The sequence below is a fragment of the Pseudophryne corroboree genome, chromosome 6 (assembly GCF_028390025.1).
Source record: "Pseudophryne corroboree isolate aPseCor3 chromosome 6, aPseCor3.hap2, whole genome shotgun sequence".
Taxonomy (NCBI): Eukaryota; Metazoa; Chordata; class Amphibia; order Anura; family Myobatrachidae; genus Pseudophryne; species Pseudophryne corroboree.
Window position 1 is genome coordinate 95,702,273 of NC_086449.1, and position 15,224 is coordinate 95,717,496.

Here is a 15,224-nt window from a genome sequence, read left to right on the forward strand (position 1 = left end):
TTAGGGTTGCTTCCAGAAATTTCCCTGGCTGGATTTCCTTCCCAATCTGTCCCTGTCTATCGACACTGCAGGTTCTGCCAATAATTTTCACATGCATTTTTATGACAAATGAGTGTGTGTGGGGGAGACAGACGGTGCCCACTCCAATATTTTGCCTTGGGCTTCATTGCACCTTTATCCTGCTCAGCTACTTTTGATTTTGTGGATCACCTTCTTACCCTTCAAACCCTTCACTCTCTTGGTCTCCATGACTCTGTGCTCCCGGGGCTGGCTTCCTACTGTACATCTTCTTCTCTATCTGATACTCTGTCGCCCCCTCTTTCCCTCTCCTCAGGGGTCTGTTCTTGGTCCCCTTCTCTTCACCATTTACACCTTCTCCCTTGTAAAGGTCACCCTTTGGCCTGCAATATAAATTATGCATTGCATTTATGACACTCAAGTCTCCTATTCAAACCCTCTCTCTCTCTCTCTCTCTCTCTCTCTCTCTCTCTCTCTCTCTCTCTCTCTATATATATATATATATATATATATATATATATATAAAATCTTACTGCCTCTCTGCCATCACCTCCATGATGTCCCATAATTCTCTGAAATTGAATATGATTAAGACTGAACTTATTGTTTTCCCCTTTCCAGGGTCTGTTTGCCACCTCCTTCTCTCTTGCTCTACTGACAATTATAGATGTGCGCAGATCAACATGTTTTGGTTTTCATTTTAAATTATTGTGTTTTGTTTTAGGAAAACCACTCAAGTGTTTTGGTTTTGGATCTGGATTTCTTAAATATTGATATAAACAGCTAAACCCATGGGGGTGATTCAGAGTTGATCGTAGCTACATTTAGCACAGCTATTATCAGTCACACTGACATGTGGGGGGATGCCCAGCACAGGGCTAGCTCGCTCCGCATGTCAGTCCCTGCTCCGTCGCACATGTACAAAAGCATCACACAGCTGCAATGCTTTTGTACTTCAGTAGTAGCTCCCGGCCAGCGCAGCTCCTGCGCGCTGGCAGGGAGCTACTTGTCACTGCCCGAGTCGCAGCGGCTGCGTGTGGCGTCACGCAGCTGCTGTGGCCCACCCCCCGCGCGGCCCGGCCACACCTGCGTTGGCCGGACTGCGCCCCATAAATGGCAGCTTAACGCCGCCTCCCTCCCTCTCATGCCCAGCAACTGCCTCTGCCTGTCAATCAGGCAGAGGCGATCCCTAGCTAAAGACAGCCGTCGGCTGTCTGCCATGCACCGGCGCACTGCGGCGCCGGAGCATGCGCAGTTCAGACCCGATCGCTGTTGTTCGAAAATGCACAGCAGCGATCGGGCCTGAATGACGCCCCATGTACGGTAATTTGGACCTGTTTGTGTAAATGCAGTATTATTAACATCAATGACATTCATTTTCTGTAATTTAAAGAGTTAATGGCACCTGAAAACACGAGGGAGGGACTTATATGCAATACAGACATGCAAGAATATTTATTAGATCCAAGAGTTGAACTTAGCAAGATGGCTCGAGACAGGACTTGGTTAGATTCAGAGCCCCAAAGCAACCTGAGCCGGGACTCAGACTCAGAACCCACTCTGGGCCATATAATTGCCTAATGTAAGGCCACATGATAATAGCACATACTAAATACAGTATATCTACTGAGAGCCAGTATACCTGGAGTCACCCCTAGATCCTCCAAATGACACTACAGGCACAAGCATGCCCTCAAATGCTGGTCCCTCTCTGTGTTTCTCTGAACTGCAATATAGAATGGTAGACTTATCAATTAACCTTCATGTGCTGCAAGGGAGGGTTTATTCTAGACAAAAAACAAAAGGGTGTTTATGTATGCAAAGATATGTAATTAAGAACTCTGAATTTTCTATTACTACATAGTGAGACCCCTTTGGTGAGCTGGGGAAACTCCCCCCTCCCCCACTTTAGTTTCTTGTCTAGACCAACACCTTTCTTTCAGCACCTGAGGGGTATTACTAGACTTTTTGAGCAGTTACCATTCCTTATTAGACTCAGAAACCAAGGTTTTCAGCAAAACTAAACCACTAATTTCTATTGACAGTATCACAATCACTTCTTCTCGTCATGTCCACTGCCTGGCTGACATCCTTAACATCGCTCTTACTTTCACTCTGCCACCTTCAGTCTATCGCTCAATGCTGCCCCTTCCACCTCAACAACATCTTTGAGATCCTCACCCTGTAGGCAACCAAATTTCTCATCTTTGCACTCAACATCTCCCACCTTGACTATTGTAACCTTCTCCTCTCTTACCTCACAGTCACCACTCACCACTTTAATCTGACCTTTTTATTTTGCAATTGGTTTCATTTTACCCTCACAGTCTTTCCCATCTGTTTCAGAATCCAGTTCAAACTCATCACCCTCACAAATAAAGTCTCAAGCAACTTCGCCCCCCTACATCTTCAACTTCATCTCTGTCTACACTACCTTCCACCATCTCCTCTCCTCTGCTCTGGCACATGATCTTCAACCTTGGACATTTCCTCTCACCTCCATGATTTTGCCCACTGTCTTCCCCACTCCCCGGCAATTCATTACGTCCGCTAGTAAGACTTTCAGCCATTCAGTAGAGCTATAAATGCAAACTTACGACACCATTTTGTCAAAGCTTACCAGCCATCCTCATAACCTGACTCTTAGCTCCTCAACCCCTCCACAATGTATTCATCCCATTTCACCCTCCAACTGTCCATCTCTTCACCTCAGCATGCAAGCTTTCATGGACAGCGCCTCCTATAATCGTCCACATTACCAGTGATCTACCCATTTGTCTCATTCTCACTGATTGTGACACTGTTTGCTTGCCCATAAATTGGGAAGAGGATCATCGAGTGCTGAAACGACCACCCTCGCCCGCCTTGGTTAAGCACTGTTTGTTCTTCTAGCAAAAGAGAGTTGCACGACCCTTGACCCTGTTGTACAACATACTCTGTATTGTTATAGTATTGTTTTGTACTTTTGCTATTTTAGGTGTTGTGTCTTGTGCATATGCTCAGCTATTGATAAGTATTTTAATGTTTTTATGTTTACCCCCTTGTATTGCAGCGTAAACACTTTGTAGCCCCTTAGAAATAAAATATTATAATGATGACACTGATGCATCTACAGTGTAAATTGCACAAAAATGCTTTGTTCAGTATCCAGTTTGTGCACGCACATGTGGCCAATACAGGTTTGTGTGATTCTGCCACTTATGCCAGCCTGCGCCTGGAGCGTGTAAGACAAACATAGTAAGGCTGTGTATATAAAAATTGCTTACACAAGCAGCCGAGATATATGCTAGCACAAGCCGTATTCATTTCAGTTGGTCAGTAGAAGATTCAAATAGTGGATAATGAGGATGATGATCACCAGCTCTAGCAAACAAATGTGATTGGCTGTTTGCCAAGACAGCTGATGGGGATTGGTGCTTATTCAATGCTTAGGCATAGATTAGTCTTTTTTGTGTTTGTTTGTTTGTTTGTTTGTTTGTTTGTTTTTTTACCCCATACAGAAAAGTTTAATTGCTGCCTACGTCATAGTATTTTTGCCGACGTGCACGCAGCTTTTAGCTTAATCAAATTAAGATCATACATCTAAGAATCATGACACACAAGTGACTGATTACAGTTAACTTGTGGATTGGGAGGTTACAGTAACCGAAACTGCCAGAACACCACCAGGGCTCAGTGATTGGCAGTTACTGACATCCACAGTGATGGTTATGGGATCTGAATCTTAATGAGCTGTGTGACATGGGTTGTGTGGGTGCACAGGGTAGAGGGGGGCCGCAGCCACAGAGGAGAGATCAGTTGGTACAACAAAAGTGAATAATAAAAAAGCCACTGCTAGTAATCCAATTTTAGTAAAGACATGTTAATGGGAGTAAGGATTTCTGGTGCTGGTCCTGCAAAGCAGGCTTTGTTGCAAGAAGAGGCAGGAGAGTCCATTCATTGGTTGTATATACCAATCAAGCCTAGGTGGGGTGGAGGGGGGGGGGGGGGAGTGTGCAAATGTGTGCCCCAGGAAAAGGGGCATGGTCTAGCAGCAAAAGGACATGGCCTTGCTGAAATGGTCTTGGCCTTGCAGGAAAATACTACCTTGCCATACCATATTATACCGCCAACTGTGATGCCCCTAGTACCATATCTGTATTTTTCTGTGTTTCTGTGTGGAACTACAAGTCTCAGCATGATAGCACCTCTTCTCATGTTTGGAATTAGGTTGTGCTGTGCAGCCCATGGTCCCTCCCCCCCCCTCATTTATTCTATATTGTGTATATTTGTACACTTGAAGGCATGGACTCCTTTATCTTGGATTAGCAAGCACCATTCCCACCTACCGAATTAACATGGATCTCTGGCATTTACAGACTGCTTATTGGGAAAGGCACTATGCTTTCCAGTACTTTCCTGTGCTTCTGGACATCCTTGACTGTGAAAGGGACCACTGGGGAACACGCCTGACGGAGCCACATGCAGGGTATTGTTCCCGGGAAATACCTTGCATTCATAACACCTGCGGCTCCGATTATCATCTTGGTAGGACCCATGTTGGGTTCTGTTTTCGTCTCACTTTTAATCATTGTGTTGTATTAAAATTCATATTTTATTCACATCAAGCCGGTACATTACATTTTATTGAGAAAATAGAAGTTCCTGCAAAAAGTGTAGCATTGGATTAGCGCTAAGTGGGAGGAGTCACTTTAACAATTTTTGTGCATTTTTAACGTTTGGAGTTTGTAGGGAACTCCTAGACTACCCCCAGGCCTGCATAAATCCTTACAGCGCAACCATCCACCTCTATTATTCCTTTTTTGTTCACTATGATGGTACGTCTTGAATAAATGTATACAATTGTGGATTTTAGGGATGAGTTTGGGGCGCAGGGCCCCCTGCGTTGTTGTGGCCTGGCTGCTCTGGGGCATCACAATGTAATACTTAATCTAGCACTTTTTTTAGCACCTAATTATTTTTCTACTTACAGTATGTAACACCTTTTAACATTCTATTACTTCCCACCAATTTAACAATCTTAGCACATAGCTTCTGCTTCTTATGTACTGCAACACTTATTAACACTGGGGGGTCCTGTGCCCCGGACTTGAACCTTAGTGTAAGGGACCCACTAGATGAGGTCACCTGGTCGTGATTGGTGGGCCCATATTTTTGGGCAAAAACTCTCTCGAAGCACCTCAATTTTGCTGTATGTTAGATTGCAGAGTTTATTATAATTATTCTGATTAGCAGTGATTAGTACTATAGAGTGAGCATCTGCATTTTCTTTTTTTTTTTCATAATTCAAAAACACATCAACAGGTTAATTGGCTTCTAAATAACTTGGTCATAGTATGTGTACATTTGTTTGCTTGCAGCAGACAAAGTAAGATTGCAAACCAGGGAAGAATATGAAAGAATAAATATTTTCTCGGAGTAATACAATCCCACTCAATGCTGGAACAGCGTGTGAACACAGAGCTGTAATAGGGCTGCATTGCGCGCTGTGCCGGCCACACCCCAATCACACCCCCTGATTGATGATGTCACAAAGGGGGCATGGCAACCGACGCCGGTATGTGCCGCACTGTCCGGAATGTGCCACACTCAGGACGATCCGAGGGGTGCACAGACTGCAGGGTACCTGTCTGGAGCTGTTCTAGGCACACTGCAACCCATGGCACTGCTTGCACACTGCTAGGTATGGCCTTGCGTGAACACCATTAACAATGGCGCAACATCACTCCAACATCACATATTTCTCATTGGAATGGGCAGAAGCATAAGGGATATTGGGTCACCATATGTATGGGTGATGTGCGCATCACATATAATTGTCAGTATTATATACTGATGTGTCCTTCTTAAGCCTACACTCCACGGGTTTACACCGTATAACACGGCCGCAGGTGTGCGTGTGCACTGCGCACTCACGTGGGTCCAATAGGATTGCATGGTGCTTGCGTCACTGCGAATGGGCCGCAGCTTGCCACAGTTAGTCGTAATCGCGATGCGGCCTCTCCTAGGTAAGATTAGTGTAACATCTGTATAATAATAATAAAACAAATAGTAGAGGTTGCTCTGAAACCTAAGTTAGCGGTGTATTGCTTCTAATCTATACTGTATAAACTATACTGTATGATAGATTACTTAAAATAAAATATTACATCGCAGAGTCTGCCAATGTCAAATACTGTCTTTATTTGCCACTGGAAAAAAAAAGGTTTATTTAATACCATGCTCACTCAACCACGTGAAAGTCTTTTTGTGTTCTGTGCGTTTTATAGAAATAACTGGAATTATCAGACTGTAAAAAGAATTAAACAAAAAAAAAACAAAAAGGAGGTGAGATGATTGTCCTACACAGTCTGCATCACTCTCCAGAAGTCTTTATAACATGGAACAGAGTGACGTTGTAGAGAACTTGATGACCGTTGTTCCAAGTGTAGAGGACTCTCTCCCGGGGGTTGTAGTCCAACATAGAAATGTGTGAATACTGGTTATGGAATGGAATATCTGTGTACTCATAAGTAGAAGAATTTGTGTAATACGCAAAGTAAATCTTGGCTCCGGCTAAATGAGAATTGGTTACATAGAGGGTGCCACATATCATAAAGGACTCTCCAGCACTACGTTTTGGGTAGCCGGTATCCCAGGTCTGGAGGATCTCCAGGGTCTGGGGGTCCAACTTGCTGACAACAATATTTCCTGCATTCTGGTTGGTTGTGTAGACAGCCCAAAGCCCATTCTCATCCACCATGAAGTCAATGTCCGAGAACCCACCCCAGGAGTAGGGAAAGGTGTTGTTGTAGCCAGCATTGTTGAGGTTCCTCTGGACAGAGACACTGCGTGATCGAAAGTGGTATTTCACTACAATGTTGCTCTGGTACTTGTTATAATACAGAGAGCCATTGTAAACCACGTGTCCAGTGCCAGCCCAAGGATGAGGGAGGAGGTGCTGAACGAAGTTCTGCCCTTTAATAAAGTCATTGAGGCTGCGATATTCCAAGACTCTTCGACCTTTTAGGTAACCGTCCATGTACCAGACCTAGGAGAGACAAAACCTGCTGTTAAAAGGGGACTTGAAAAAAACGAATTATATTGTGTTACAGTAATGTGCTCTTCAAAATGATTCCAATAGTAGTACTTTATAAATCTACACAAAGGAACAACAATCTCAAACAAACAAGAAAGCATTTATAAAAGAAAGAGACTCTCTCCACTAAGGTTAGGAGCATAGTTTTACGACAGTTGACTTATATAACCTGCAAAATGTCTGCAGCACCACTTTTTCCATAGAAAAATAAAAAACAATATATGCATTATTTAATGGGAAGATAAAGCACTCAAACAGAAAAACACATATGTTCTATAATGAACAGCTATATTTTACGGGTGAATTATTTACTACATGTAGCACAGTTGGCGTAGTAATTAGCATTACTGACTCACTCATGAGTCCAATTCCTGAACAATCAATAATATGTCTTGCATTTGCATGTTCTTCCAATGTTTGCATGGGTTTTTTTTCCACACTCATACATAGTAACATAGTAATTGAGGTTGAAAAGAGGCAAATGCGCATCGTGTTCAACCTGTATTTTGTATTAAGTTGAGTTGATTTTACTGTACCTGCTGAAGAATGTTTCAGGACTAGTTAACAACTATAAGTCATGTTACACCCGGATTAACAATGTCAATATTTTAAATGTTGTAACCTTGAATATCCTTTTCAATCAGAAATTCATCCATTCCTTTTTTAAATGCATTTACAGAGTCCACCCTTACCACTTTCTCTGGCAAGGAATTACAAATCCTTATTGCCCTAACAGTAAAGAACCCTTTCCTCCCTTGCGTACAGAATCTTTTTTCCTCCAGCCTCAACGAGTGCCCACGTGTCCTCAACAGAGTTCTTTTAATAAATAATTCCTCTGATAACTCTTTGTAGTGCCCCTTTACATATTTGAAGACATTAATAATGTCTCCTCTTAGACGCCTCTTTTCCTGTGTATACATATTCAACCTAGTAAGCCTTTCCTCGTAATCCAGTCTCTCTAGCCCTTTAATCAATTTAGTAGCTCTCCTTTGAACCCTTTCGAGTTCACTGATATTTTTTGTATACAGTGGTGCCCAAAACTGAACACAATATTCCAGGTGAGGACGTACCAATGATTTGTACAGCGGCAGGATTACATCCTTGTCCCTTGTCTCAATTCCCTGTTTTATGCACGCTAACACCTTACTTGCCTTCTTTACTGCGCTTTGACATTGTATACGGTTATTAAGCTTATTATCAATGAGTACCCCCAAATCTTTTTTCAAAAACTGTTACCCCTAGACTTTCCCCGTTTAATATGTAGGATGCAAGTTTGTTTTTAGTAGAGATGAGCGGGTTCGGATTTACTCGGTTCATAACGCCAGAATTATCGCAAAGTCAGATTTTCCAGATTTTTCTTATTGGCTAACCAAAACACGTGACATCCGAGAGCCAATAAGGAGATTCGAGTAAATCCGAGTAAATCCAAGTAAAACCGAACCAGCTCAACTCTAGTTTTTAGTCCCGAAATGCATAACTTTGCATTTTTCTATATTGAACCTCATTCTCCATTTAGACGCCCAGATTTCAAGTTTAGATAAGTCATTCTGCAGAGACTCCACATCTATTTCTGAATTAATTACCCTACACAGTTTAATATCATCTGCAAAGATTGAAACAGTGCTCCAAAACACACTGACAGATGAAGTTGCTTCTGACACAGTGGAAGAAGGGAAATAGGTGTGCCACAAAGCTTGCCATACATAATAATAATAATAATAATAATACTGCAAGAACCTACAGTAGTTGTAATGTATATTAAATATCTATATAACAAATCTTAAGGTATGGCATTTCCACCTTTACTAAATAATTGATGGCGGCTGTCCCCCCTTCCCCGTGGAATCTCTGTAATAGATATATCTTCTGCTCTGGCTGTCAGGAAAATTGTGGATACTTCCACTCCTGACACGTATTATGTTGGGATCGCTGACCTTACAGATCACTCGCCCATCCAATCTGTGCAGAGATTCATACAGTAATTTTATTGCTTGCCAAAAACAATTGCTGAATCACAGGGGACTCTCCATTGTGGGATTTCATGTATGGCAGGGATTACACAAGTCATGGATGAACACAAGTCATGGATGAAGGATGTGGATTCCATTACATGCTTCATGAAGAGGATCTCCTATTAGTATTCCCACACATCATTTCATAAACATATACTGTAGCTGGGTATATTTATTGAGGAAATTATAGTCTATTCTATATATGTAAACCATTTATACATATAAAGATACTCTAGACTGCGACTGTGTTTCCTAATTGTTTGAGAATATTAAATTGTGTTTACTATATCCAATTATCGGGCCGATCAGACGATAATTGGGTAATGTGTATGCATGAACACTAGAGTGTTTGAGGCAGAAATTGCTTCAAATGCCACAGCGTCGGCCATATTGGGAGAACGCTATAGACTGTGCTGCACACAATAGATAGTCCCCACCCTCCCTATCCTGTTGTAGAAATCAAAAGAAATGACAACGTGGATTATTCAGATTTGTTAGCAAACCAAAAAAAGCACACTAATGGGCAAAACCATGGGCCTAATTCAGACCTGATCGCTAGGCTGCGTTTTCATACAGCGGGCGATCAGGTCTAAACTGCGCATACGTATGTACTGCAATGCACAGGCGCGTCGCACGGGTACAAAGCGGATCGCCGCTCAGCGATGGGTTTGTGTGAAGGATCCATTCGAACGGGCGTTCGCAAGGAGATTGACAGGGAGAAGGTGTTTGTGGGTGGCAGCTGACCGTGTTCTGGGAGTGTTTGGAAAAACGCAGGCGTGTCCATGCGTTTGCAGGGAGGGTCCCTGACATCAATTCCAGTTCCGGACAGGCTGATGTGATCGCAGTGGCTGAGTTAAGGTGCATACACACTGAGCGCTTTTCCCCCCCTGCCCAGCGATGTCAGCGGGGGTGAACGGCTTTCCATAGCAGGACGCTATGGAAAGCGGATCACTCCGCCGTTTATCTACTGGTAATACCAGTAGATGATCGGCGGCCACCGGCGATGAAGCGGGAGCGCACATCAGCGCTCAGCGCTGATGCATACACACTGGGCGGCTTTGAGCTGAAAGCAGCTCAACACACCAAAAGTTACCTGCTTTCAGCTCAAAATTGCCCAGTGTGTATGGGCCTTAAGTCCTGGTCTACTCAGAGATTGCACAAAATCTGTTTGTACATCTCTGCTACACATGCGTTCGCACACTTGCAAAGTGAAAATACACTCACCTATGGGCGGCGACTATGCGAACGCAGTACTGTAAAAAAAACCTAGCGAGCGAACAGGTCTGAATTAGCCCCCTTGTGCACTGTAGGGGGGGGGGGGGGGGGCAGATACAACATTTGCAGAGAGAGTTATATTTGGGTGGGTTATATTGTTTCTGTGCAGGGTAAATACTGGCTGCTTTATTTTTACACTGCAATCTAGATTTCAGTTTGAACACACCCCACCCAAATCTAACTCTCTCTGCACATGTTACATCTGCCCCACCGACAGTGCACATGGTTTTGCTCATTATGAACATGGCCCACAGTGACTAATAAATTGCTCCCCAATCAGATATTCGCTCCATTGGTTCAGCTATAGAGCATTATGTAAATCACATTCTGTGAACCTCTGATATTTGCACATCTGCTCATGCTCAGGATCCGCACTGTGCACCTGCAGATCTGTTTCTGCAACGTCAGTCACTGTGCAACGAAAGCCGCAGCGTGATTGGCATGCTGCTGGCATATGGGGGCGGTGACGGGGAGCATTCCAGAAAATGGGGGCGGAACCAGAGAAGCCGGCATAAGGCGCCTATTTACACAAGACGCCTCCTGTGGCATTTGCATTTTGTCGCACAGTCACTGTATACAAAGACACAACAGAGGTGACAAAAGTGTCCACCTCTGAATCAGCCCCACTGTCTAATACTGTGTGCCCAGCTTAGCTGTGTGCTGACAGCTCATTTTATGGGGTGATGTACTAAACCTTGGAGTGTGATAAAGTGGAGAGAGATAAATTACCAGCCAATCAGCTCCTAACTGTCATGTTACAGCCTGTGTTTGAAAAATGTCAGGAGCTGATTGGTTAGTACTTTATCTCTCTCCAAGGCAAAGTACATCTGCCGCATATGTGTCTCTCACCGTAAACTGGGTGTGGTATGCAAGGTCGACCACACTTAATTCGACAGTGTCTAGGCTCGACCACTATTGGTCGACAGTAACTAGGTCGACATGGATTCTAGATCGACAGGGTCTCTAGGTCGACAGGTCAAAGGGTCGACATGAGTTTTCACCGTACAGTGACTGGGAACCCCAATTAGTGCACTGTGTCCCCTCACATGCTTCGGGCAGGTTACTGTTCCCAGTCGTAGGTAACGTGGATTGTAAAGTATGAAAAAGTTCCAAAAAACTAAATGTTTTGAAAAACTCATGTCGACCTTTTGACCTGTCAACCTAGAACATGTCGACATAGAGACCCTGTCAACCTAGTTACTGTCGACCAATAGTGGTCGACCTAGACAATGTCAACCTAAATCTTGTCGACCTAGCGACCGAATCCCCCATGAACTGTATGTGTAATTATTGTGTTTCCTTTTGTTATTATTGATGTTACTGTTTAATCTTAATTGTTGGATCTTTAGATCGCAACTCTCCAGCATATACATGTATCACTACTAGATTGCATTACTTCCAGGGGCGGATTGGGATGGAAATCCAGCCCGGGAAATTGATGGAGGCAGCCCGAATGGGGGCGGGGTCTGTTGAGGCGGTGGGGTCTGTAAAAGGGGGCGAGATCCCTCCTTATAGGGCCTGATTCTTAATCAGAAGGTTTTCACATGGTTCGGTTAAGATACCAGCGTTCGGCATCCCACCTTTCGGAAATGGAGATGCCGGAATGCCGACACGAATTCGACTGCCAATGCCGGCATCAATTGAAATGCTGGCGCCGGGATGCCGAACAATGGAATCCCGATCGAGCCGGCGAACTTCACTACTGTAAGCCGCGGATGGGGGGACTTAGGTATATGCTGTGGGGGAGAGTTAGGCTGTGGAGGGTGGTAGGGTTAGGGTTAGGCTGCGGGTAGGGGGGGTTAGGCTGTGGGGGTGGTAGGGCTAGGGTTAGGCTGTGGGTAGGGGGAAATTAGGGTTAGGCACCCCCAGGGAGGGTTAGGTTTAGGCTGTGGGGAGGGGGGTTAGGTACAACTGGGGACAAATTCTACAGTCTCCAGAGTGCCGCCTTCCGAGAGTTTTGTTATATATATATATATATATATAGATATATATAATCCAGGGGCAAATGTAGGATATGTGTGTGGGAGGGGGGAGTCTAGATATGTGACATACCTGTGTGTGTTTTTATGTATAGATAGATACTGTAAATAGATGTGTGTGTGTGTGTGTGTGTGTGTGTGTGTGTGTGTGTGTGTGTGTGTGTGTGTGTGTGTATATATATATATATATATATATATATATATATAAAATGCACACATCTTTGTACAGTAAGCTCCCAACATGTCCATGTCCCTGGTTACCTTTTTCTTTTTTTCAGTGGCCCCTGCCATAATGCCATATGGCTACATCCAGCAATACACTTTTCCCAGCACTTCTCTCAGCGCAGAGCAATAGACATCAGCTACTTCTGCGCTCAGTGCTAGTTAGCATTCAGTACAGCAGACTAGATGATCAAGCGGTACTCTGTTGGAGCCGCCGGAGGAGACAGTCGCCCCGCACGCTGCTTCCGGTGCTGTCATATATGGACGCCGCAAGAGGCAGAGCTTCTGTGCTAGCTGTCTAGCAGGGATTCTCATTACTCAGAACTCCCCCCTCCCCTGCGTGCGCTACTGGCACTTCCCTGCCTGCGGCTCACCCCTCCTTTCCTACAGTCAGCGCGGCCAGACTCTGAGCTTTTCCGCTGGCTGTGGGGCGGTCGCCGCAGCCGGGTCTAGGACACATTAGAAGCGGTGAGACTGGGGACACCATGCCTGTCAGGGGAGAGGGAGGGAGGTAGTGCGCCGGGCAGCACATCGGAGTTTCATTGAGCATGCGCAGAAGATTTCACCTAACGCTGACTGACTGATCAGAGGCGAGCTCGTATCGCGGCAGCCGGCCCAGTGAGTGAAAGAGACCGGCCATTGAGGGGACAATTGGACCGGCCTAGGGGGATCTGGCATGGTGTCCCGGCGGACCAATCCGCCCCTGATTACTTCCATGAATGTGTTGCAGTCAGTAGCGGATCTTGCCACGGGCAAGCAGGACTTTTGCCCGGGGCGCCGCCTTCCGGAGGGCACCGCACAAGGGCAAGATCCGCTGCTGCTGTGCCCCCCGCTGCCCGCTGTCCCCCGCTGCCGCTGGCCGCTGTGAAGGGAAACTAGAGAGGTCCTTTACTGTGCGGTGCGCGATGACGTCATCGCGCACCGCACAGCAAAGGTCCTCTCCACGTGTGCGGTGCGCGCGTCTAGTTCCCTTCGTGGAGAGGACCTTTGCTGTGCGGTGCGCGATGACGTCATTGCGCACTGCACATTAAAGGACCTCTCCACGAAGGACTTCACAGCGGCCAGCGGCGGCGGGGGGGCAGCGGGGGCCACATTTCAGAGCGCTACAGTAGTCTGTACAGGGGGCGTAAAAAATGACCACCCCCCCTGTACGAAGCCACGCCCCCCATTGCCGCCCGGGGCGCGCAAAGCCCCAGAACCGGCCCTGGTTGCAGTAGTGCCTATATTGGCAGGTAAAGTCCTCTAAGATATAAATACTGAGCGCTCAAAGGCCGTCATTCCGAGTTGATCGCTCGCTAGCTACTTTTAGCAGCCGTGCAAATGCATAGTCCCCGCCCACGGGGGAGTGTTTTTTCGCTTTGCAAGTGTGCAAACGCATGTGCAGCCAAGCGGTTAGAAACACATTTTGTGCAGAACAAGACCAACCCTGTAGTTATTTATTCTGTGCGATGATTGCAGCAATGAAGGTCCCGGAATTGACGTCAGATACCCGCCCTGCAAACACCCGGCCACGCCTGCGTTTTTCCAAACACTCCCAGAAAATGGTCAGTTGACACCCACAAATGCCCTCTTCCTGTCACTCTCCTTGCGATCGGCTGTGCGAATGGAATCATCGCTAGAAGCAGTGCAAAACGACGAGGTCCTTTGTAACTGTACGCCGCGTGTGAGCATTGCGCCCCATACGCATGCATAGTTTTGCCGTATTTTTAAATGATCGCTAAGCAGCGAACATCAGCAGCTAGCGATCAACTCGGAATGACCCCCATAGTCCCAATACTTTATGTTATCTATACTATGCACCAGTTTAGTGCCCGTTACATGAATTGCTTCCGCTTTACTGCCGTGTGTCTGGGAAGAGATCCGCAGCGCCATAAAAGGCAGCACACAAGGTAACGTCTCAGCAGCAGTTTATGTGGCAGTATAATCTGCCTGACTGCTGGGAACAACTCTTCCCCCATGACACTAGATGGATGGAATAGTCAGGAATACTAATAAATTGTTATCCAAGATTTATATCTGATGAAATGATGTCTTCCTACTGCGGTTGTGATTGACAGTAAACTGACAGTCATTTGGGTATCTGTGTACAGATATCCAGTGTAATATACATTGTGCAACAGTCTTATGCCAGTATATCTGCTGTGACCCAGCACAACGGGTGTGGCAGGCTTGGAGGTGGCACGTCGGCGCCATATTGTGAACACCATCTTGGTGGTGTGGTTTATGCCTTCATGGCAGGTCTGCGTCCAGGAACCTTACTGCTGCACCTTTTATTAACCCTCCCCTGCCTTTCTTGTCCCCATATCCTCCCAACCCCACACCCCCTGATAATCCTTGCTGTAACTATTGCATTTGCAGTAGGGATGGCCATCAGTGTGACCGACATCGATGGTTGTCATTGATGGCAGCCTACTGTGCAATGGGTGACCATCGATGGTTTCACCTTATATTTGAGGGTGGGGGATTCGGTTATACTGTGCCATCGATGGAGAGAAACCATCTGGTTCTCCCCCATCAATGGCAAAAGTATTCTACATCGGACATGAACCATTAATGATGAGGAGAGCTGGAGATAGCCTAGCACGTCATACAATTAGTGCAGGGAACACCACTGTGAGACAAGCCCATAATATACACAGA

The 15,224-nt window shown here is 45.5% G+C and overlaps 1 protein-coding gene across 2 annotated transcripts in view; it reads right to left on the minus strand.

Moving 5' to 3' along the window:
• Nucleotides 1-6,181: 6,181 nt before the first annotated feature.
• The window catches only part of OLFM2 (olfactomedin 2), a 502,740-nt gene continuing 493,697 nt past the window's right edge, over nucleotides 6,182-15,224 (minus strand). For both annotated transcript variants that reach the window (XM_063931494.1, XM_063931495.1), the window contains exon 6: nucleotides 6,182-7,048. In XM_063931494.1, coding sequence (XP_063787564.1) covers nucleotides 6,374-7,048 — 675 coding nt within the window. In that variant the 3' untranslated portion in view covers nucleotides 6,182-6,373. The remainder of the gene's footprint in view (nucleotides 7,049-15,224) is intronic.